General features: G+C 36.3%; 1 protein-coding gene across 4 annotated transcripts in view; it reads right to left on the reverse strand.

Annotated features, from left to right (window-relative positions):
• VWA8 (von Willebrand factor A domain containing 8) overlaps positions 1-26,772 on the reverse strand; it is a 383,005-nt gene that overhangs the window by 179,331 nt on the left and 176,902 nt on the right. For all 4 annotated transcript variants that reach the window (XM_015098045.3, XM_042254643.2, XM_060394273.1 and 1 more), the window contains exons 22-26: positions 20,002-20,077; positions 17,907-18,042; positions 13,574-13,693; positions 10,687-10,892; positions 8,783-8,934 (exon numbers count right to left, since the gene is read on the reverse strand). In XM_015098045.3, the coding sequence (XP_014953531.3) occupies positions 8,783-8,934; positions 10,687-10,892; positions 13,574-13,693; positions 17,907-18,042; positions 20,002-20,077 (690 nt within the window). The remainder of the gene's footprint in view (positions 1-8,782; positions 8,935-10,686; positions 10,893-13,573; positions 13,694-17,906; positions 18,043-20,001; positions 20,078-26,772) is intronic.

The raw sequence follows: 26,772 nt of genomic DNA on the forward strand, positions 1-26,772 counted from the left end.
TTATCCCAGGGATGCAAGGATTCTTCAATATCCGCAAATCAATCAATGTAATTCACCACATCAACAAATTGAAAAATAAAAGCCATATGAATATCTCAAAAGATGCAGAGAAGGCCTTTGACAAAATTCAACATCCATTTATGATAAAAACTCTCCAGAAGCAGGAATAGAAGGAACATACCTCAACATAATAAAAGCTATATATGACAAACCCACAGCAAACATTATCCTCAATGGTGAATTGAAAGCATTTCCCCTAAAGTCAGGAACAAGACAAGGGTGCCCACTTTCACCACTACTATTCAACATAGTTCTGGAAGTTTTGGCCACAGCAATCAGAGCAGAAAAAGAAATAAAAGGAATCCAAACTGGAAAGGAAGAAGTAAAACTCTCACTGTTTGCAGATGACATGATCCTCTACATAGAAAACCCTAAAGACTCCACCAGAAAATTACTAGAGCTAATCAATGAATATAGTAAAGTTGCAATATAAAATCAACACACAGAAATCCCTTGCATTCCTATACACTAATAATGAGAAAGTAGAAAAGAAATTAAGGAAACAATTCCATTCACCATTGCAACGAAAAGAATAAAATACTTAGGGATATATCTACCTAAAGAAACTAAAGACCTATATGTAGAAAACTATAAAACACTGATGAAAGAAATCAAAGAGGACACTAATAGATGGAGAAATATACCATGTTCATGGATCGGAAGAATCAATATAGTGAAAATGAGTATACTACCCAAAGCAATTTATAAATTCAATGCAATCCCTATCAAGCTACCAGCCATATTTTTCACAGAACTAGAATAAATAATTTCAAGATTTGTATGGAAATACAAAAAACCTCGAATAGCCAAAGCAATCTTGAGAAAGAAGAACGGAACTGGAGGAATCAACTTGCCTGACTTCAGGCTCTACTACAAAGCCACAGTCATCAAGACAGTATGGTACTGGCACAAAGACAGACATATAGATCAATGGAACAAAATAGAAAGCCCAGAGATAAATCCACACACATATGGACACCTTATCTTTGACAAAGGAGACAAGAATATACAATGGAGTAAAGACAATCTCTTTAACAAGTGGTGCTGGGAAAACTGGTCAACCACTTGTAAAAGAATGAAACTAGATCACTTTCTAACACCGCACACGAAAATAAACTCAAAATGGATTAAAGATCTAAATGTAAGACCAGAAACTATAAAACTCCTAGAGGAGAACATAGGCAAAACACTCTCCGACATAAATCACAGCAGGATCCTCTATGATCCACCTCCCAGAATTCTGGAAATAAAAGCAAAAATAAACAAATGGGATCTAATTAAAATTAAAAGCTTCTGCACAACAAAGGAAAATATAACCAAGGTGAAAAGACAGCCTTCTGAATGGGAGAAAATAATAGCAAATGAAGCAACTGACAAACAACTAATCTCAAAAATATACAAGCAACTTATGCAGCTCAATTCCAGAAAAATAAACGACCCAATCAAAAAATGGGCCAAAGAACTAAATAGACATTTCTCCAAAGAAGACATACGGATGGCTAACAAACACATGAAAAGATGCTCAACATCACTCATTGTTAGAGAAATGCAAATCAAAACCACAATGAGGTACCACTTCACACCAGTCAGAATGGCTGCGATCCAAAAATCTGCAAGCAATAAATGCTGGAGAGGGCGTGGAGAAAAGGGAACCCTCTTTCACTGTTGGTGGGAATGCAAACTAGTACAGCCACTTTGGAAAACAGTGTGGAGATTCCTTAAAAAATTGCAAATAGAACTACCTTATGACCCAGCAATCCCACTGCTGGGCATGCACACCGAGGAAACCAGAATTGAAAGAGACACATGTACCCCAATGTTCATCGCAGCACTGTTTATAATAGCCAGGACATGGAAACAACCTAGATGTCCATCAGCAGATGAATGGATAAGAAAGCTGTGGTACATATACACAATGGAGTATTACTCAGCCGTTAAAAAGAATACATTTGAATCAGTTCTGATGAGATGGATGAAACTGGAGCCGATTATACAGAGTGAAGTAAGCCAGAAAGAAAAACACCAATACAGTATACTAATACATATATATGGAATTTAGGAAGATGGCAATGACGACCTTGTATGCAAGACAGCAAAAAAGACACAGATGTGTATAACGGACTTTTGGACTCTGAGTGAGAGGGAGAGGGTGGGATGATTTGGGAGAATGGCATTGTAACATGTATACTATCATGTAAGAATCGACTCGCCAGTCTAAGTCCGACGCAGGATACAGCATGCTTGGGGCTGGTACACGGTGATGACCCAGAGAGATGTTATGGGGAGGGAGGTGGGAGGGGGGTTCATGTTTGGGAACGCATATACACCCGTGCTGGATTCATGTCAATGTATGGCAAAACCAATACAGTAAAAATAAATAAATAAATAAATAATAAATAATAAATAAACTATAGGAAATAATACACGTTAGGACAGAGAGTAAGGCTTTCCTTTTCCTTTCCAGAGCCTCTCTCAAAGGCAACTACTATCAACAACTACTACAGTGTTTTTAAATTATTTAAAATGTGAACCTATTAAATAAATTTAATAAAAAGTATTGGCTAATATCATCTTAGACTGAGTTAATTCAAATTACCTTATTTCACTTGAAAAAGTGAAGTTTAAAAGTTTTTAATAAAGCATTTGAAAGCAGAGAGAGAATAGAAACATCAACAAGACATCAGAGGAGTAATTTCAAGATTCCAATAGGGCTTCTTTACCAGCTATGGGACACTTTAAAAGTGCAGTCACACATAGCAGTCATTTTTAGACATGCAGTCTGGCTAGCAACAGCATTTCTATGAGTCTGTAAAGGATAATGACATTTAAACATATGCATAAAGACACAAAGTGTTGGTATTAATGTGTTTATTCCTTACTTTTGTTGAAATGCCAGAGAAATGCCTAGCTTAAAGCAACTTATATGCTTTAAGAATCTGTTCATTATGTTTAGAATAAATACTTTAAGTCTAAAAACTCAAGGATCAAGAGGGAAGGAGAAAAAAAGTGGGATTGTGAGATGAGTATATATATGCTAGAATCTAATCTATTGTAGATATATTTCTTTTCAACAAAGAAGATTGGGAATCAAGTGTTTTAAAAAGGATCTCCTTTCAGGGTCATGTCTTTTATCAGAAAAACTCAGAAAAAAAAAACTGTAAAGAAATATTTCTCAGTTGAAATAACACATAGAACCCTAGGATAAGATCTAGAAGGATTAAATAATAATTGTTTCTAGATGGTGGAATTATTAGTGTTTTAATTTTCTTTTTGCTAATTTATTTTTAAAATAAATGGGACATCATTCTTCATTTAGTACGTATACATCATAGAGAAATGCTACATATAAAAGCTTATAAATTTCTTCAAATTTTTTATTCTATTTGCTGATAAAATTAATGACTGATGGACTACAGACACTTTGCCAGTAACAAATAAGCAACAAATATTTTTGGAGAAAAAAAAAGAAACTGGCTTCATAAAGCAAGCAGCATTATAAAAAGAAATCAATAGAGTTGAGGGCAAAGAGTGTGGATCAAGAAGAATCAGCATTTAAGTATTTTATAGATAGGTGTGTCTCCTAGGGAAGACAGGAAGAGATAAACACACGAAGTTAAATTCAGAGGGTGGAGATAATGTCTTTGTATATTTGATTTATGTAAAAATGACTACAATGTTTGAGAAGACTTAGTAAATTCCTTTTGTGTTCCAAATCAGGAAGAATTATGGCTAGTCTGCTTCTTCTGTATGGTAGTCAAATGTAAGTTTTCTAGAGTTTTTATTTTTCTGAATGAATTACCTTATGTTTTACTTCATGATCTTTCATTATTAAGAGAAAAAAAGAAAGAGGAAAGCTTAACTGGGGATGAAGAGGTCTTTAAAATGATTTTTGTTGTGCCAAAAGTCTATATCGACTTGCTTTTCAACACTGTGAAATATGGCTAAATCCCCCAAATCTATCACAACTCTCTGAAGCATATGTATATTACAAGTATGACATCATGGTCAATGATTTCCAAGTTGATTATCTAAAGTTCTAAGGTGCTTTTAAACCAAAACTATTGGTGATTTTCAGTATGCAAAGAATAATTCTGATTTAGAAACTGCCTACACGTGCATATGGATCTGCTTATATTCATCTTTAAAACTGGAACTAAAATTGTGCATATTACAGTTCTGCTCCTGATCAGATTTCTAACCTTAGGTAGGTGAGGTAACCTCTCTGTTCCTCAAATTCTTTCTCTATAAAATGCAATGATAATATTACCTATATTAAGATGAACTATTGTATAAGTCTCTTGAAAGTGAATGTACAGAAAAAAAGGACTCCCTTTAAAACAAATGTTTCCTGAGTAGTTCACAACTTACCCTGAAACAGCTTTAAATTTGGAAGAGCTACTGTGCTAGCAGCATGTTTATTCTTGAATAATAATAATAATAAATGCTTATCTGAGGGTAAAACAAGCAAGCTTTGCTGTGACATGCAGATCTGTATCTACTACAGCAGATACTCTGTATGCGTCTGGCTGGATGTCTGAGCCTCATTATACGTATGTGTACGTGTCACACACCTGCTTCCCTGGTGGCTCAGACGGTAAAGCGTCTGCCTGCAATGTGGGAGACCCAGGTTCGATTCCTGGGTCGGGAAGATCCCCTGGAGAAGGAAACGGCAATCCACTCCAGCACTCTTGCCTGGAAAATCCCACGGATGGAGGAGCCTGGTAGGCTACAGTCCATGGGGTCACAAAGAGTCGGACACAACTGAGAGACTTCACTTTCACTATGGGGCTTCCCAGGTGGCTCAAGTGGTAAAGAATCTGCCTGCCAATCCCGGAGACACTGGTCTGATCCCTGGTTTGGGAAGATCCCCTGGAGAAGGAAATGACAACCCACTCCAGTATTCTTGCCTGAGAAATCCCACGGACAGAGGAGCCTGGTGGGGTTGAAAAGAGTCAGACACTGACCGAGTATGCATGCATACATATGTATGTGTATGTGTGTGTATGTGTGCTTTTTCCCCCAATAATGACATCTGAAACTCAAGAGCTCGGATTACTTTTTAAGAGCTTGGAGTTTAAGCCAAATCCTCCTATTTCTGCCTAAATTTCTCCCAGTGTGCTTATTATGTTCGCCATCTCTCTGACATATCCTTTCCCATGTATTAGAAACTTAAAAGGAAACAACAGAAAAACTTCAAGAAGTACTAGTATAAAGGGTCAAATGCAACACAGGGACCTAGGTAGCCAATTCTGATCCCAATACTGAGATGTGGAATGTGTTTAGATTGGAAAAAAGAGCTGCATTATGGCTTAATCAAGCAAGGTAAAATAATTACCCAGTATGACAGCCTACCAAGTACCAGGTCTAGCACATGTTTAGTGAATAAGATAAATCATATTCATCTCCTAATACCACACTAGGCCTTTTAAAAACGTTCAGAATAGTATCACAACATTGTAAAGGAATTATATTCCAATGAAAAAAAAGAAAAAAAAAACTGTACAGAGACCTATGAATGAGACAGGTACCATCTCACTGCACTCTTTAGGAGAATGAAAATGACAAGGTCTCAGGAATTTCACTGAAGAGCATCACCAAACAGCCACAGTATATTCTGATTTCAGCTGAGGAGGAAGGTAGCTGCAGAAGACTGTTTAAACAGTATAAACAGTGGACCAGCATCACCTCTGCCCCACGGGGAAAGCTTCCCTCTTCTACAACATCTGTCTTACATCTCTTTTTACTTATACACTTATACTCATGGACAGTTATTTTTCCATCCCTATCTTGTGTGTGAATGTAACCATCTTATTCTGGGTTCAATGCAATTTTTTCCCCTATTGAATAAAGACTGAATTAGAGAAAAAGAAAATTAACAGGCTGTAGCAATAATTTTTCATTCAGGGCAAAAGGATATTAATAGCAATTAAAACATTTGGTCCTTCTTCCTTAGGGCAGAAACCCAATGTGAATCTTCTTCACTAACACTGGATCTCCAGAGATGAACAAGAGCAGCCTCAAAGAACTGATTTAGCAAAAGGTCTAGAGAAGTATGGGCTTCCCTGATGGCTCAGTGGTAAAGAACCTGCCTGCTGATGCAGAAGACACAGGTTTAATCCCTGGTCCAGGAAGATCCTTTCGTGAAGGAAAAGGCAACCCCCTCTAATATTCTTGCCTGGAAAACCCCATGGACAGAGGAGCCTGGCAGGCTACAGTCCATGGGGTTCCAAGAGTTGGACATAACTTAGTGACTAAACAAGAGCAGCAACCAACATCAATCAGTGAAGTATAAAGTTTAGCCAAAGGTCTAGAAAAGTCAAAGCAAATCATAAGGCTGCATAGGGACAACTTTGAATTTTCAGAGGTCTGTGATTACTATTATCAGTGTGGTAGTTGAGGAGAGAAATAGAAAGTTTAAGTATTCTTTTTAATTTATTTTTATTTTTGCAGATGAAAGAAAATTAAGATTATATTAAAATGCAAAGGGTGTTAGAATAAGAAGAAACCTTATTAACCTTCTAAAGATGAAAATATACTATGGTCTCACTAGAACAGTCTTATTCCACATCTCTTTTTACAGACTTATTATTAACAGTGCCCTTTCATTCTAAAAAGCATCTTGATTAGGTGATAAGTTATATGGTTATGCTACAGTAAAATGCTCTCATTTTACAAACAGGGTAAAATCTGTTTCTTCATGTTTAACCCAGACATGCATGTTGAACATGTCATTAACTGCTGAATTCCTAGGATATTGCTTTGTTCACCCTCCCATGCTACCCTCTCAAAGTACAAGACTGGTAATATGATAGAAATAAAAGGTATGGAACCTGTGGATTTCACTAATAAAATAGCATCACTACCTTTGAGCTGCTCAAGTCATTGCAATTTACAGGTGATGAAAACGTGCTCTAAATGTGCAAATCGTAGTCCGCTATTATCTCCACTCCAAAGGAAAATTCACACTTCCCCCACATCTGCTATAAGTCTATTTTTAGCTACATGCAGTGGGTGGACAACTAGTTCTTTCCATGCTGGTCTCAGGCATGACCATCTTGTTTCCAGGCTCAATGCACTTTTGCTTCCACTCATAAGTAAGTATTTTAAAAAAGAGTTGGAATTAACTCGCCATGGCAACAATGAGCAAGCCATGGCAAGAATTTTTCAGTACAGAACTGGAAACAGTAATGCGTAAGTTAAATCACTGTATCTGTCTTCCTTAGAAAATTAAATAGCCAATAGTTTTTCTTTTGATTGATCTTACCAACTAATACACATTTTAAATTTTGTTTCAAGTGGTACAGAGTAGGAAAAAAGTTATTTTAAAATCACAAGCCTGGTTTCCATGAAGCTAAAACTGTATATAAGTTTGTTAATGGTAAAACAAATTAAAAATCATCTTATTTCCTACTGAAACTCAAGATATAATTTATAAAAAGGATGCAAAAAAACATGAGTACTAACAGAAGTTTGCACATTAAATATATTTCTTGAACTCTCTAATGTAGGAGATAAGTTAACCCATTAAATCACCAAACTAGTTTCTAAATGCCCATAAATATTCCTAATCAATCAGTAAAACAGTATTCTACAGAAAAGTGTATATATTAGCAATGACATCAAATCATTCTTATCAAAAAGAAAGTTTACTTATTAATAATATAAACCAATTCACTGATAAATTTCTAACATAATTCCATCTAGCTCTTTTACCACTAAAGGGAAATATTTGTTTCTTTTTAAGAAATCTTTGAAGAAATTGTTAAAGCCTTAACAATTTATTTTTATTAGCATATATTCTAACAAGTTTTATAATAACTTCAAAGAATAAATACTGATGATGTAAGCACTTAGAATAAATATATGTAGCTGGACTAATCATTAATATACAACAGTCTTTTCCTAAGGAAGGCAGAGAGTTCCTCCTATATGAGACCGAAGTTAAATAAAAAGCAATTTTTGTCCCTTGGGAATTTATGATAATGGATTTCCCTACAGACAAAGACATCATTAGATGCATTATCAATAAGTTATGCATATTTAAAACTGTTTTCTCGTGAATTTGCACTGACTTAATTATCCTACTAATAAATACTGTCAATTATCTTTCTGGTCAACAATATCATATTTGTTAAGATTCTTTGTTAAGTATATAGCCTATAATTACAAAATAAAAAGCAGGCAAGTAGCCCACATGAAACAAAACCCACTTATTTTCCCTGCCTCTTTCATCTGTCAGGCTAAAATAAATAATCCCCAAATTTCAAGTTAATATGATTATAAATTTAGAAAACTATAACAGAAAAATACATGGTGAGAGAAATAAGACCATCTTAACTAAATACATATTATCTCTTCATGCAGTTTGCATGTCTGTACAATGACTCTGTACTAGGTTAGGGGAAAATGAGAATCATAGGAATTCAATAAAAGGACAGAGACTGTTAAAGAAACAAATATTTCCCTTTATTTGATTACATTACATCTACTCATGGGACATTTGGAATAACTGAATTTCTCAATTTACAGACCTATAAATAATGCTATTTAACTGAAATCCAGCCAGCAAATAGCACCATATACTTAAAGAGCTTACTCATGGGAAAGTAATTTCCACACTAGGTCAGTTTAGTAGAGGATAACAGTAGACTCAGAATGATCAGCATTTGAGAATCAGAACAGTTACACTCAAGAGTACTTTATCAAGAGTGATTTGCCTTACTCCTTCGCCAGCTGCACATTGGATGGTTTTGCTCCAATTGGTATTCCGTATTTGTGCAAAGTGTTAATCAAAATCTCCCTCATGTCGTTGTTGTAGGAATCAAAGTCAAACACGTTCCTAACCACACTGGAGAGACCTTCAGTGGGAAATTTCTGTATTAAAAAAAAAAATTCCCTTATTACCATGTGATAAAATACAAAGTGCTATAAAGATTTCCAAACTGACAGAATAATGATCAAATAAACTTCACTAGACCTTTTCTTACTGGCCTTCTCAGATAAACGGATAGGAGGAATGCTTTTCTCTTTTAATGTTTGCCCTGATGACTTAATATTTTCCTTTTTCAATAAATTTCGGAATTTGAGGGGAAACAGTTCTTTGTCTCAAATGTTAAACTGATACTCAAATCCTGGGGTATGGTGACTTTCACCACTTTCTGAAATCTCCTGCTTTTAAAATGAGTACTGAGCTTCCCTGGTGGCTCAGTTGTAAAGAATCTGCCTGCAGTGTGGGAGACCTAAGTTTGATCCTGGATCGGGAAGATCCCCTGGAGGAGGAAATGGCAACCCACTCCAGTATTCTTGCCTGGAGAATCCACATGGACAGAGGAGCCTGGCAGGCTACAGGCCATGGGGTCGCAAAAGAGTCACACATGACCTAGAGACTAAACAACAACTGGACTGACCAAATTAAAAAATGCTACTTAAATAGAGCAGAGTGTTGAATACCTATATGGAAAAATTCAGGAAAGTCACAAGTCCAAGAGTAAATGAAAAAAAAGGTAAAGGAACATGAAAAGGAAGGAAGAAGAAGGCAGAAAGTACAGAGAACAGAGACACAGGGATGCGCAGAGGGAAAGAAAACGAGGGTTACAGACAGCCGACTTCACACTGCTGGGGTCCTCTGGGTCATTCATTGCCTCTGTCTTGATTCTCTCTAGGCGCTGGGATCCCAGCTGGACTTGCCATGGTTTTACAGGCAGAACAAAGCTTTCTATTTTCCCGTCTAGGTTTTCAAGGGTCAAGAGTCATTAGGTTATGACTGTTTGCTTGGAAATCATCATTTGTTATAAAAGCAGAATCTACACAGGCTTTTTGTCTTCTTTCACCAAGGTGAAAAGTGAAAGTGAAAGTTGCTCAGTCGTGCCTGACTCATTGTGATCCCATGGACTATACAGTCCATGGAATTCTCCCAGCCAGAACACTGGAGTGGGTAGCCTATCCCTTCTCCAGTGGATCTTCCTGACCCAGGGATCGAACCCAGGTCTCCTGCATTGCAGGTGGATTCTTTACCACCTGAGCCACAAGGGAAGCCCAAGAGTACTGGAGTGGGTAGCCTATCCCTTCTCCAGTGTATCTTCCCAACCCAGGAATTGAACCAGGGTCTCCTGCACTGCAGGCAGATTCTTTACCAACTGAGCTATTAGGGAAGCCCTCCAAGGTGAACTATGCATCGTGGATGGCTTTAAGGAATTTCATTCTCTTGCCCACTTACTCTATCCAACAAAACCTTCTCGCAGTATTTACAGGTATGTAATCAATACTATTAGTTTCCAGTCAGGTTTTATCTTCAAGTCTTTTGTTTTCAAAATGAAAATATTTTCACTCGGAGATCATATATGCTTGTTGTATAAAGTCAAATAGCAGTAAAGCTTCCCTTCTGTCTCACTCTCCTGTCTTCCCACACCCCCCCCCAGGAAACCTCCACCAAATTTCCTAGCTCCTTGGTAATAGCCATGGCACGGAACCTTGTCAAAGTCAATCCAGAGGTTAAACAGCAAATGTTCATTTGGATTACAGACATTTCCTACTATATCACCTTAACCAGTTAGGCACACACACACAAAAATCTCAAACAAGACTGATGACTTCTTTTAAACTTTTACGTACAGGTAGGTGCCATACCTGCAAATGCTTGACTATGTTGACAACTTCTCTGGTGGAGTAAGGGTAGTTAATAATACCCTGGTCAGCTAAATTCCTTAGCTCTCCAAAGGCAGCAACAAGCTTCTGAAGGATGGGCTCAGGCACATTTGGGCCGTACTGCCTGAGCATCCTGAGTTCTGAGTAGGGTTTGGGATTATCCACTGCATGGCAGCTAAAAATATCACCTATGAGAGAAAAAAAAAAAAAAAAAGATTCACAGTCAGTATGCAACTAACCCCTTATAAGGACATAGCAAATACGGAATGATCAATGAAAAAGCCATGGGTTGCTCACCAAAGCACTTCTATTTTTAAATGTGTAAAACTGCATAGAAAGCCTGTCCAACAATAGGTATACAGAAAAAAGCAAATGACTAACGCAAAAGGAAATGAGCCTGAGTGATGTGCGGTTTATTCTACACAGATTTATTTCTGTTAAAAATTGTACAACACTTGGATATAATCTCACTGGTAGATATTCGAGTACAAAGAACAGAAAGAGAAGTCCCTGTGAGCTTCTGCCAATCTCACTCCTTCCCCCACAGGGTTAACAGTTCAGTGTATTCATTTTTTCATATTTTTCATGTCAGTATTTAATATTTATTTATTCTTAATTGATTGATGATTGCTTTATAATATTGGTCCTGCTAGTATTTTTAAATGTGCATATATATATATATATATATATATATATATATATACATATAAAAATCATTCAGTCATGTCTGACTCTTAATGACCCCATGGACTATAGACTGCCAGGATCCTCTGTCCATGTGATTCTCCAGGCAAGAATATTGGAGTGCGTTGCCATGTCCTACTCCATTTTAAATGCATACATACAAACATATATAGTTTTGATAATTTAGTCTTTTTCCACTAATTGGAAAATACTCATGTGGTTCTGAGATTGCATTTTTAACTCTATAACACATGGCAAATATCTTCAGAAATTACATACATATATGCATGACTTTTTATGTATACTAAAAATGGGGAAATTAGTATCATCTAAACAATTTATATCTTGTTCACATTGCTAGAATATACTTTATAAGTTGGTTTCAGAAAAGTAAACGTGCAGAGATAATATCTAAATAAAAATCAAGGAAAAGGAATTGGAAAAAAAATATTTCACTGATAATTTCTACAACTGAGAATATATTAGAAAAATATAATCTATCCTTGAGAGAGAGAAACTTCTCAGATAAAAGTTCACATAATTCTGATTTATAATCCAAAGGACAGGGACCAAAGGAAGTTAGAGTAAATAGATTTGCATTATTTAATATGTTCATTTTAGAAAGGAAGGATATTTAGAACTTACTTGGACTCAGAAATGACTCAGATCATTCTTTTATTGTTATCATATATTCATGAAAGCAACTGAATAAAATGCAACCATGATAACTTCAAGCTTGCATCTCATAGGCTAAACTCATTCAAATACAAACATGAAAAACAGCTTTGGCCTTTTTTTACTGAAAAGCAAATGCAACACTAACATAAAGCTATAATTGACCCCTTATTTGTTCATTCATTGAATAATGATTAAATTCCTTCTATGTGCCAAGTAATACCCTATGTACTTTACAGACCTCAGTGATCAAAAACACACAAACCCCTGTTCTCATGGAGTTCAGATTCTGGCGTACGGAGGATATAAACAATAATTACAAATGTTAGAAACTGCATGTTTCAAGGATGAAAGAAAAGCGCAGTATAGTGCTTGAGAAATAGTGATGGCTGGGGATGCCAGATGGGCCGGCCTCACTGAGAAGGTGACAACTAGGCAAATGCAGGTGTGTGGTGGAAGAGCATGGCAGGTCCAGCTACTGCAAAGACCCTAGGGCGAGCATGGCTGGCGTGTTCAGAGAAGGGGCAGGGGAGCAGGGAAGCTGGAAGAGGGTAAGCGATGGGAGAGCAGCACAGAGCAGGGCAGAAGCAAGGCCAGGGAGGTTAGAGGATGTGAGAGTCTCACCTGAGGACATTCTACGCATGTCATGCATATTCGTGTAAATGCATCCCTCTTGCCTTTTATTTTCTGTTAACTCACCTGGCAGGCCACTGACCAGACTGTTCTTACTGTTCCGCTTAATACATTTCTAGGACTCTTTTTGTCCTTTGGTGTCAGCACCGGTAAACTCATGCTCCACCTTTTTTAAGCAACTGCGTGGTAATCTACTGAGTGGATATAATAGAACTTCTTCATTCAGTCCCATTGCGGTATACATTTGGGTTGTTTCCTTTTAGTTTTGCAACTATAAACAATGCTATATTGCCTATCCTTGTACTTAAATTATTGCACAGGGAATTTCCTTGGATAAATTCCTTGATGTGGAGTCACCAGATCAAAAATCCTACTAGAAGACTGAGCCTGCTTCACGTTGAATATGGAATGCCCAGTATTCAGAATTAGCTACTTGTCACAGAGAAGAGAAGTTTTCTTAAAGGTTCCTGATGATTCAGTTTATCCCAGGGCCTCTCCAGTCAAGGTGAATCAGTCTCACCAGAGCTGGCCTCAAACCCTTCCACAGTTAGGGTGATGTGATGAAAAGCAAACACTAAAAACCCTTTCTGAATTTGTGTTCTACTCTAAGACTATCTATAGTCTTAGATATGAAGCCAAGTTCTAACACTTTTTTATCTGAGTGACCGTAGAAAAATAATCTCTCCAAATATCAGACATTCTTCTCCTCTAAAATGGGGATAAAAATACTCTCATAAAATAGTTGCGATGATGACGATAGCATGTGGGAGCATTTAGTCGGGAGCATTCAGCGACAGCCAATATAGCACTGCTACTAAGATGACATTATTACTGTTATTGCTATTGTTTTGGTTATTATTATCATTATTGCTTTTACCTAAGGTACCGAAGAAATCATTGCCTAGGAAAGGAAATCCAGGTCTGTTGGCCAGAACAATCATTCTAAAATCAGGATGAATCACTACAACATTTTCTCTTCCATTGACTAGTGCAGCATCTGAAAAAAATGTTTTCAATTTATTCTTTATTGATATTCAATAATTCTTAAGAGTATCACGTTATAGACTTTAAAATCACAAAAGCCGTCATATAGTTTTATGACTATAGGGTTATAAAACAAATCGAAGAAATCTGGTTGTAATAACTGAGTTGGAGAAAACAAAAACATCTTTTGAGAAAGTTTGCTTAGAATAGAATACTGAATACAGGAACTTGCATTTTTATGTAAATTAAAGGCACATCTAAAAAGCAAACTTGTCTAAATGTTGTCTTATGCTGCTTAAACTTGGCTTGAGATCCTATCATTCATTTAAAATACAAATAAGAATCTATAACAATGGATAAGCCAAAGGATACACAGGATAATCTAAATATCCTTCAGTTTTTTTTTTTTAATCAAATTAGCAACTGCATCCCTTTGCATAAAGCCTACTATTCTGTAGCTAAGGAGTAAGTCCTGTTTAGATTACCCACCCTGAAAGGATTAACTACATAGGAGAAAGTCTTGACCATCAAGTCAATTCATTAGAGAAAAGTTGATTTATTTCCACTCGAGGGATTCTATTATATTTCTTAAAATATGTAATTTCAAGTTGACTGGAGCTGTCTTTGTGCAAATGTTTAAGGTACTAAAGGAAGTAAATATTATATACTACTGGCTGATGTACATTCAGATTGAACTACTAGTCCAAACAAAAGTTTAAGGTAGCAAAAACTTTATTATTGTTATTTTAAGACAGAACACCTGTCATTTGGGTTTATTTAAATCTTAGGCTTTAGGCTGTTCATCTCTAAAAAATGATAGATGTGAAGTTCAGTTCAGTTCAGTCGCTCAGTTGTGTCTCTTTGAGACCCCATGAATCGCAGCATGTGAGGCCTCCCTGTCCGTCTCCAATTCCTGGAGTTTACCCAAACATCCACTCCAGTATTCTTGCCTGGAGAATCCCATGGATGGATAAGCCTAGTAGGTTACAGTCCACGGGGTTGCAAAGAGTCGGACAGCACTGAGCAACTTCACCTTCACCTTCATGTCCACTGAGTCAGTGATGCCATCCAACCATCTCATCATCTATCGTCCCCTTCTCCTCCCTACTTCAATCATTCCAAGCATCAGGGTCTTTTCAAATGAGTCAGTTCTTTGCATCAGGTAGCCAAAGTATTGGAGTTTCAGCTTCAACATCAGTCCTTCCAATGAATATTCAGGACTGATTTCCTTTAGGATGGACTGGCTGGATCTCCTTGCAGTCCATGGGACTCTCAAGTCTTCTCCAACACCACAGTTCAAAAGCATCAATTCTTCAGTGCTCAGCTTTCTTTATAGTCTAACTCTCACATCCATACATGACTACTGGGAAAATCATAGCTTTGACTAGACGGACCTTTGATGGCAAAGTAATGTCTTTGCTTTTCAATATGCTGTCTAGGTTGGCCATAACTTTTCTTCCAAGGAACAAGCTCCTTTTAATTTCATGGCTGCAGTCACCATCAGCAGTGATTTTGGAGCCCCAAAAAATAAAGTTTGTCACTGTTTCCACTTTTCTCTATTTGCCATGAAGTGATGGGACCGGATGCCATGATCTTCGTTTTCTGAATGTCGAGCTTTAAGCCAACTTTTTAACTCTCTTTTACTTTCATCAAGAGGCTCTTTAGTTCTTCTTCGCTTTCTGCCATAAGGGTGGAGTCATCTGCATATCTGAGGTTATTGATATTTCTCCCGACAATCTTGATTCCAGCTTGTGCTTCTTCCAACCCAGCGTTTCTCATGATGTATTCTGCATGTAAGTTAAATAAGCATGGTGACAATATATAGCCTTGACGTACTCCTTTCCTGATTTGGAACCAGTCTGTTGTTCCATGTCCAGTTCTAACTGTTGCTTCCTGACCTGCATACAGATTTCTCAAGAGGCAGGTTAGGTGGTCTGGTATTCCCATCTTTTCAGAATTTTCCACAGTTTATTGTGATCCACACAGTCAAAGGCTTTGGCATAGTCAATAAAGCAGAAATAGATGTTTTTCTGGAACTCTCTTGGTTTTTCAATGATCCAACAGATGTTGGCAATTTGATCTCTGGTTCCTCTGCCTTTTCTAAAACCAGCTTGAACATCTGCAAGTTCACGGTTCACATACTGATGAAGCCTGGCTTGGAGAATATTGAGCATTACTTTACTAGCATGTGAGAGGAGTGCAATGGTGTAGTAGTTTGTCCATTCTTTGACATTGCCTTTCTTTGGAATTGGAATGAAAACTGACCTTTTCCAGTACTGTGCCACTGCTGAGGTTTCCAAATTTGCTGGCATATTGAGTGCAGCACTTTCACAGCATCATCTTTCAGGATCTGAAATAGCTCAACTGGAATTTCATCACCTCCACTAGCTTTGTTTGTAGTGATGCTTCCTAAGGCCCACCTGACTTCATATTCCAGGATGTTTGGCTCTAGGTGAGTGATCATTCCATTATGATTATCTGGGTCATGAAGATCTTTTCTGTACAGTTCTTCTGTGTTTTGTTGCGACCTCTTCTTAATATCTTCTGCTTCTGTTAGGTCCATACCATTTCTGTCCTTTATCGAGCCCATCTTTGCATGAAAAGTTTCCTTTGTATCTCTAATTTTCTAAAAGAGATCTCTAGTCTTTCCCATTCTGTTGTTTTCCTCTATTTCTTTACACTGATCACTGAGGAAGGCTTTCTCATCTCTCCTCGCTGTTCTCTGGAACTCTGCATTCAAATGGGTACATCTTTGCTTTTCTCCTTTGTGTTTCACTTCTCTTCTTTTCACAGATGCAAAGTACTTGGAGTTTTATTGAGATGAGTCTGTAAGAAGCTACACTCATACTTCTTTATGATAACAAAAAGTATCCTTTCAATGTGCCATATATTCATGTACTAATACCACCATTAATTTTAACATTTGATCTCCATTTATTTTAGTAGTGTTAAATAACAAGGTATGCGGTCACATGAAAAATTTTATTAGTTAACTAACATAGAAATGGCAATAAAACACGAAAATTTTAAAAAGTTAAGAAAATGAAAAACATAGGCTTGGAAGTGATGCTTTTTGAAACTATGTTCAAAAGAGCTTCAGCTGCTCTTGTGTTTAAAATGTCATCTGCAATCAAATTTGAATTTAAAAATTATGATGATGACTCCTTTGCTTGGAGATTGTCTCTGTTTAACCACAAGTTAGTTCCAGTAGTTCTTTCTTGCTTTCTATTTCACTGTCCTTATAATGCCTCTAAAAAGGGCAGGCAGCATTCAAATCTGATTTTCTAAAAGATAGTTACCAGGCTGTTTAACTCAAATTCTCACTTTTTCCTATACTCACTGTGAAACTGCCATCTCAGAATGCTTTTATTAGTGTTAAGTTTCCTACGTTTAGATGCAGCAGCCTTGCAATGACAATGTCCAAGAAGAAACCTCTGTGGCGATGGACTTGTACATTTTTATAGTCTTCTGTACATACTTTTTGAATAATGAAGATTTCAGTCATTAGTCTCAATTTGTTTGGCTACCCTGCTATTGACTATATTTCAGTGGCTAGTTACAGATCTTCAAGTCTTTTCATGACACAAAAATTAAAAACTAGAAAATGTTCTCACACTGCACTAGACAATTTTTTCCTATGGGTTAAACAGACCTAGAAGATCTATCTACATTTTCCCTAACAACCGCAAAAATAAAAAGAAGTAGGTACTCCAAAGCAGAGTAACTTCTTTCTGAGGCAAGTGTATATGGTGTGTGTGTGTGTAATATATATGTGTACACACACACACACATATATAAAACTGATATTAAATGCCCAGCAATTTTTTTCTAATTATATTGAGCTAATAATAACATTGATTTTAACATTATAAGTAACAAAAACATGGTTGAGCTTCAAAAGTTCCACATAATAGTGAAAGAAAATAAATTGTACACAAATAATTGAGACATAAGTATAAAAGGGATTATATGTTTGCATTGTCAGAGCAGAAAAAGCACGAAGCTGATTTGTCCTAAAGCTACTATTGAAATTTTAGAAGACTCTCTCCGGCTATTAGGAAGTGAAACTGACAAAGCTAGATTATCTGCGATTATCAATACAGACAACTTGACCTATACTGAATTTATGCTTGTTATTTGTAGATTAGCAGCCAGCTAAGTGGGTGATCTGATACAACAGATGTTAAAATTGCACACTGAAAGAAAAGTTGCTTTTTTATACTCACTTGCAACAATGCGTCGTCCATCTGCCAGAATCATTTCTCCATTTTCTACCAGAGTTTTTAAAATACAGGTGACATTTGTTGGAGCCTTGTCTGCCTCATCTACTACCAGAACATGACCCAATTTTACTGCTTTAACCTTTGAAGACAGAACATTTGTTGTAAACAAAACAAACAAACAAACAAAAAATGAAAGCAAGCGTTCTAAAAATTCCATCACTCATTGCTTTGGATTTGTAATAGCTGGTTCTGCAAGCTATAAATATGAAATCACAAAAAATTTCTGTAGCAGAGCTGGAAACAGTATTTATGAATCTCCACCAAAAGCTTCTCATAGTTACTGAACTGCTAACTCTACAGTAATCACTTTATTTTCTTGAAGCATCCTAATTAGCTCTATGTCAGTGATGTTCACATTTCACACCCTCAGGAAGGGGAGAATTAAATCAAGTATTGACATATTAAATAGAGAATTTAAAGGGCTGTGGGGGCAAAGAGAATGATTGTGATCATTAGTACTGGATATCAGAACATTGCACTTGTGGTAGCCTTAAAAGAGTGCACAGTTTTAAGAGATCAGTATGTACAGTGGAGAAATGGGTAGTCAAGACAGAGAGATTCAATGGTCAAACTCAAGAAATTTGCACCCTACTGAGGGAAGAGTGAATATGAACAGTCTATCTTGGCTGATGCAGAGGTTAAATGTAAGAAAAGACAGAAAAGGATCTGAAAGTGTAGATCAGGTCTCGACTAATAAAAGGTTGCCTGCCAGACCAAAAAATATGTGCTTTGTCTCATTAAATGGGTGAATTAAAGATTTATGAGTTCAGATATGATAACAAGTTTAAAGCTACAAGTCAGTGCCTTTAATCTTGCAGAAATATGCAGAATAGACTAGAGGGGAATACCATAACGACTTGGTAAAAAAGTGAGGTGAGGATCTGATTTTAGGGAAGAGGGCATGGGTTAAAAATGGAAATAAAAAACATTATATTATCTGAAGAAATATTCAGAGGTATATTTTACAGCCTTGGCAACCAATTAGATGGGAAGAGGTGAAAGGAAAAATAAGAGAGTTCTAGGTCTTGGATGACTGAGTCAATTAGACGATTGGTCACATTATGAAAGGATATGAAAAAAGCTAGGAAAAACTCTTTAAAACATTTTAAAAGAATGGACAGGAGATACCCAATGAACTTCAATGTAAACCCAGAGATTATTTTTTTAAATAGTAAGAAATAGCTCATAACATAAAATGGAACATATCATAAACTTTTCTCATCACATGGTTTTGGCAAGTAATTTTATAGAAATTGAGAAGTAGGTGATTCTCTCTACCACAAATATCTTATTTCATATTCTAAAAATATGAATAAGAATTTTTCTTTTTAACTTTAGGGTAAAAATAACCTGAATTTTAAAAAAGAGAGAGAAAACATGTAGCTTCTACTCCCAACTCCAGCCTTCACATCTCTGTTCAGAGAAGCTCGAGTCCAGTCTGGAAGAACTCAGACAGGAGGTCCTGAAGACTCCCATCACTGGGGTCTGGACCAGAGTTCTCAGGATGGCTTCTCTGTGCCATTGCTGGAGAGCAGTTATATACACAGAAAGACATGCCTGGCAGAACAGGATTTTTTTTTGGTGGGGCGGCGGGGACCGGTGAGGGGGGCTCTTATGTGAGAAGCTAAGGACAGCTGATCTTCCCAGCTGTCTAAAATGTTGGGTCAATATTTTACTCATTAAAATCATTTTTAAAAATATTCCAGAAGCATTATCTAATTTCAAAGTCTGCACATCTGAAAACAACAGCAAACTTTTTTCTTTTTTGAAAGTTCTGGAATGGAAAAGATATCCATTAGAGGATTTCTATCATTACCTAAATCTCTATCTAGAGAGAGGAATAGAATAAGAAAACATGTTATTTTCCCAGTAATTTGCATTTAAATATCCACTCTCCCAAATGACATATGAATGAGTGTTTTCTAGTTAAGACTGAAACATATTGGAATCAATGGGGTATTTCTTCCTTTCAAAGGCTGAACTATAATTATCATTCAAAGAACACAGTTGAGAATATTCATATAATTGCATTACTAACCAAAGGTGAGTCTTCGTATACAATAAGTCCATCTTTAACAGAAGGCTGAAGAGTAAGTGTTTGGACTGTGGTGTCCCTAAAGTTAAACCAACAGATTTTATAGTTAGTAAAGAAATACAGTGACATTTGATCTCGAATAAAACATGAGAACATTTCTCTTTTTCTTCCTGTAGTTCACCATCCAGCTTCTCCTAAGACGAATAAAAAAGCAAACGAAATTCCACTCAGCAACAGTATTTTGTAGATGTCAATATAAGTTATAAAGGTTTGGGAATTACTCCAAGTTTACAAATTATCCAGGCTCTTTACTTCTCCTTTTCCCAGTAATTTCCCTATGACCATTTTACACTTTAAAATCATCTCCTAAAGGTGAAAAGGAGAAATTAAAAATAAATATTTGCATTACCTATACAATATCTCCTGGAGAAGGAAATGGCAACCCACTCCAGTATTCTTGCCTGGAGAATCCCATGGATGGAGGAGCTTGGTGGGCTACAGTCCATGGGTCGCAAAGAGTCGGACACGACTGAGCAATTTCACTTTCACTTTCATACAATATCTACATTGTTTAAAAATAATTTGATGGTGAGTTTGGTGATGACTGGCATGCTGAGGTTCCTGATTAAAGTGAGTCTGTGAATTATACTTCACGGCCCAACTTGCCATGAGGCAAGACCATTTTACCTCATTCCAGCAAACATGGGACTGTGAACATTTCTGCTAGGATTAGGGCAATTCATTTTACTTTCTTAAGTCTACCTACTACTACCTACCTGACTTTCCTTTAGAACAGGATTTTCAAAAGTATTAACAGTGTGCTACCTAAATGTTATCCAACTCCACACATGATAAGATATGAAGTTCATTACCTATGAATCTTCTTGACCAAAATGTTATAGTTAGTAAAGAAAGAAAATGACACTTGATCAGAATAGAACACAAGTGTCATATATCCATTTTTTGTACTCCTGGGTCTCCTAAGTTTAGCGTAGGTTACACTTTTGCTATCTTCTGCTAAAAAAATAAAGGCCATTTTTGGGTTTTAAACAAATAACAGACCTTAATATCACAAATTCACTGTTCGTATTCCGGCAATACAGAGGGGTAGGTGAGGAAAAGAAAGAGATGTGTTCACACAGATTTTTATAGCAATATAGTGAATTTCTCACCTCAGCTGTCACATATTTAATGGGCAACAACATGATACCTCCCAGCACCAAAATGGAAAAAGGAACTCTGTATCATTATCAGTAGAAAGGAAATTCGATCATTACTTTAATAATTATGGTGCTTCACAGCAGATTAAGAACGGGAAATTCAAGGTGAATTACAATTTAAAAAAGGCAAATGAAATTGTTCTATAACACGTTAATTCTGACAGCATACAATTTGGCAAATTAGATTTCTCAAAAGACTTATGCTATAAATAAAAAACATAGGTTTGAAGGAACAAGCACAAACCAGATGATTCCTAAAAGGGACAAGGAATAAGTATAAACACAAATGGGAAACATGGCTTTCAGTGGAGTAGGCAATGAGAAAGAGCAACTTAATGAGAAAAAGTGGTTTTGTTCCATTCTTATTATCAGTCCTTTGTCTTACATGTCAAAGGAAAAGCAAAGGCTAGCAAAATATGTAAAATGATATTCAATTAAAAAAACAGGTTGGCTTATATGTTAGTCCCTTATTATATAAGAGTAGAAAATAACTCACTAATTTCTGCATAGCACTTAATACAACAACAAAAAATGCTCGAACTTCCCTGATGGCCCAGTGGATTAGAATCCGCCTGCTAATACAGCAGACACAGGTTTAATCCGTGGTCCAGAAGATTCCACGTGCTGCAGAGCAACTAGGCTTGGGTGTCACAACTTCTGAGCTCATGCTTTACAACCTGTGAGCTACAGCCACTGAGCCCACACACTGCACCGACTGAAGCCGGCACACCTACAGCCCGTGCTCTGCAACAAGGGAAGCCGCTGCAATGGGAAGCCCACAGACCGCAACAAAGAGTAGCCCAAGCGCAGCAAAGAAACACTGCAACCAAAAGCGTATAAATATATATATTTTTAAAAGCTTGTTTTTCAAGGTATCTTACAATATTATAAACTTCAACTCAGTAAATGATGACTACTGTCACAAGTAGCATATAAGTGACAGTGAGTTGCTCGTCGCGTCCAACTCTTTGCGACTGTATAGTCCATGGGATTCTCCAGGCCAGAATACTGGAGTGGGCAGCCTTTCCCTTCTCCAGGGGATTTCCCCAACCCAAGGATCGAACCCAGTCTCCCGCACTGCAGGCGGATTCTCTACCAGCTGAGCTACCAGGAAAGCCATGATAGAATACCATATAAATTGACTCTTAAAGACAATACAATGATCCTTTTTCAGAAAATATTTGACTAAAATCATTGCTTTGGTTTTAGGAGCATCACAGTAATTCTCCACACAAATAATCAATGACCCTAAGAGAATATTTTACTTGTTACAGTTTCAATTCTATTATGATTTGTTCCTCTCAAGAATTGTTTTGAAATATAAGCTCATAAAAGCTGAAGTAGAGTCAAAATTTGCACAATACTGGGGAAAAGAAAACACATCTTAGTAACAGTTTCTTAGCCTACAGTTTAACAAAGAGACATCTCTCCAGGACATAACAGTTACCAGCAATGCTTGAGGAATTAATTAGAATGTTCAGCTAATTGCTGACATTTATGTTAGCACCAATTGTTCTCACTTACTATTTTACAAACTAAAGTTGTCCATCAGTTAAAGCCTGTATTGATAAAGAGGCTACTAAAAGAAACACGCTGCTAAACTCTAGTCTTATTTTAACTCTGTAACTTTAAAGTTTTTTTAAGCTGGAGTTATTAATGCTTCAATAGTAATTTTAAATGATTCCAGATGCAATAAAAGTAATTAAATTGAATAAAGACCAAGTTTTTATCAAAATAAGGACAGCAAATTGGCCACTGGAGAGCAAGCACAATCCATTCCTGTGACTTTGCTAATAAAGGTACATTAAGCTAATAAATTCTAATTTATTGAGGGGCAAAAGATCTCAAAATAGCAATGTCTATTTTGAGGATGATATTTTAGTAAGTTGTATTTAAATTGGCTTATGGTTAGCTGTCTTTTAGAAAAATAATAATAGTTAACCACAAGGGTGAAGGAGGAAAAAAGACACATAGGAGTTTCAAATAGCTAATAAAAATCTTATCTAACTTTGCAGTTCATTAAAATAGAGATGGCTAAAGTAATAGTCCATTCATTATTATAAACCAAGCATTTGGTTTATAAAAGAAAGATAGAAAGATAGAAAAGAAAGATAGAATATGACTCACAGGAGGCACTTTACAAATATTTGCTCAATATTTTAAGAAGTGGGATGATTATGAAAATAGAATCAAATGGTAATTTAAACAAATTAGATATAAGCATAAAATTACTGTCTGAGAAGTAAATGCTGTTGAAGGATATTTTAAGTGAAGAAGTCATGGTATTATCAAGACTATCATTTCTAGAAGGCTTATTTTAAAACAAGAAATGAAATAAAGATAAGAAGTACTAATAATAATTATCATTAATAAAAGAAGAGAGTGGTAACTTAGATAAAGGGGATGCAAACGAATTAGAGAATTAATGTTTACAAACATTCTGGGCTCTCTGCACACTTCCTTCCTGCCTTGCCTACAAAAGATAAATTTATTTTGCTAAGTTGGGAAAGAAACTTCCCTGAGCCCTCAAAGAGAAATAATCACTAATATAAGCAGTGTTGCCGCACAATCCAAAATAAAAGTAGATACAAGTTAGCCGTGATTATTGCAGGGTTGCTTAAAAACCAGCACTGGTCTATTAATAAATAGTCCTCCTAGTTTTGTCAATTACTTCAACTTTCTTGTTTTTAAATCACTTAAACTCCTTTTAAAAATTACTATTATTTTTTTCACGCACAAGTATATATTTTCTGTTTTAACTTTTTGTATTGGATTGGAATATAGCCAATTAACAATGTTGTGATAGTTTCAGGTGGACAGCAAATCAATTAAACTCCTGAAAGCCAATATTATCCACCTCTACAGAGGGGAATTAAAATAGAACATTTGAGGAAATAGAGTAAAAAGTTAAAAAGACAAGAATGAGAAAGAAATATTATTAAATGTGCTTTGAATGCTGTAAGGGAAAAGTTCTTTTCATAAGATAAAAAAAATATTATTTCTGCCAAAGTGACTCAAAAGACTCCAGCTCTTAAAAGAGTTGTTTTGGAGGACAAATTATGTATTTAGTCATCAAACACTCATCACTAATACATCCAGATGCATAAACTCCTAACAAACCATAAAAGGAGGGAAGACATTGGGGGATAATATTTATGGAAGGGAGTCGACTGTGGTTCAGCACTTTGCTCTCCAGAGGTAGGTTTTTCTGGGAACAACAGGTAGAAAATAGCCACCGCAAAACAGTCATTTGATGGAAGCTAAAATTTTCAAAATATTTATAGTTTTCAAACTCTACGTTACCTTCCTTATCACGTCTCCCAACAATATATTAACACTTATTTAAAAAGAAATTCCTCCAATATTCAAAGTCATGCTGATAGTCAAACCTTTAACAAAATCTGAACGTTTTGTAAGTTGTCTAGTCTTTTTAAAAATAAATATTTGTAAATATTTACAATGGGATCTTTTGTCTTTATTCTCAAAATGAGCTTACTGGCTTGGGAAATTTTAGGGTACTCAAAATGACCTAATTTCTTTGTAGGAACTTCATTTTCTCTTTTCTAGAAACAAAAAAAGAAAAACAGTATGCAGGTTTCTTACTTATCTTTTCCCCTGACATTAAACAATGTATTTTCTGATCAGTTTTTTAAAAGGAAAAGAGTGAAATGTAGACTAAAATATTGATACAAAACTGAATGAGTAAAAATATTAAAAAATTAAGCGAATACATTTTCATATCAGGACATGAGATGATTGTTCAATAAATATTTATTGAATATCTACTAATAGGCACTGCTTTAGATAAGGATAAGTCCCTGTGAAAGTACAAATTCTTTCCTTTGCTGAGCTTAAATTCCTAATATATTTAAGTGAACTTATTTTTACTATACTAATGATGTACCACCTTTGGCACAGTATAAACTGGATCCTGCATGAAATTAAATATCAAAAGATAATTTACAATCGTCCCCTTCTGCTCCTGCCTTCTACCTTTCCCCACAACAGCGTCTTTTCAAATGAGTCAGTTCTTTGCATCAGGTGGCCAAAGTATTGGAGTTTCAGCTTCAGCATCAGTCCTTCCAGTGAATATTCAGGGCTGATTTCCGTTAGGATAGACTGGTTGGATCTCCTTGCAATCCAAGGGACTCTCACAGTTCAAAAGCATCAATTCTTCGACGCTCAGCTTTCTTTATAGTCCAACTCTCACATCCATACATGACTACTGGAAAAACCATAGCCTTAACTAGACGGACCTTTGTTGGCAAAGTAATATCTCTACTTTTTAATATGCTGTCTAGGTTGGTCATAACTTTACTTCCAAGGAGCAAGCGCCTTTTAATTTCATAGCTGCAGTCACCATCTGCAGTGCTTTTGGAGCCCAAAAAAATAAAGTCAGCCACTGTTTCCCCATCTATTTCCCATGAAGTGAAGGGACCAGATGCCATGATCTTCGTTTTCTGAATGTTGAGCTTTAAGTCAACTCTTTCACTCTCCTCTTTCACTTTCATCCAGAGGCTCTTTAGTTCTTCATCACTTTCTGCCATAAGGGTAGTGTCATCTGCATATCTGAGGTTATTGATATTTCTCCCAGCAATCTTGATTCCAGCTTGTGCTTCATCCAGCCCAACATTTCTCATGATGTACTCTGCATAAGTTAAATAAGCTGGATGACATTATGCATCCTTGACATATCCTTTCCCGATTTGGAACCAATCTGTTCCATGTCCAGTTCTAACTGTTGCTTCCTGACCTGCTTACAGATTTCTCAAGAGGCAAGTCAGGTGGTCTGGTATTCCCATCTCCTGAAGAATTTTCTACAATTTATTGTGATCCACACAGTCAAAGGCTTTGGCATAGTCAGTAAAACAGAAATAGAGGTTTTTCTGAACTCTTTTGCTCTTTCAATGATCCAGCAGATCTTGGCAATTTGATCTCTGGTTCCTCTGCCTTTTCTAGATCCAGCTTGAATATCTGGAAGTTCATGGTTCACGAATTTTTGAAACCTCGCTTAGAGAATTTTAAGGTTTACTTTACTAGTGTGTGAGATGAGTGCAACTGTGTGGTAGTTTGAGCATTCTTTGACATTGCCTTTCTTTGAGATTGGAATGAAAACTGACGTTCCAGTCCTGTGGCCACTGCTGAGTTTTCCAGATTTGCTGGCATACTGCATGCAGCACTTTCACAGCATCATATTTTAGGATTTGAAATAGCTCAACTGGAATTCCATCACCTCCTCTACATTCCAGGATGTCTGGCTCTAGGCGAGTAACCACACCATCGTGATTATCTGGGTTGTGAAGATCTTTTTTGTACAGTTCTTCTGTGTATTTTTGCCACCTCTTCTTAATATCTTCTGCTTCTCTCAGGTCCATACCATTTCTGTCCTTTATTGAGCCCATCTTTGCATGAAATATTTCCTTGGTATCTCTAATTTTCTTGAAGAGATCTTTCCCATTCTATTGTTTTCCTCTATTTCTTTGCACTGATCACTGAGGAAGGCTTTCTTATCTCTCCTTGCTATTCTTTGGAACTCTGCATTAGCAACAAAAAC

The sequence above is a fragment of the Ovis aries genome, chromosome 10 (assembly GCF_016772045.2).
Source record: "Ovis aries strain OAR_USU_Benz2616 breed Rambouillet chromosome 10, ARS-UI_Ramb_v3.0, whole genome shotgun sequence".
Lineage (NCBI taxonomy): Eukaryota > Metazoa > Chordata > Mammalia > Artiodactyla > Bovidae > Ovis > Ovis aries.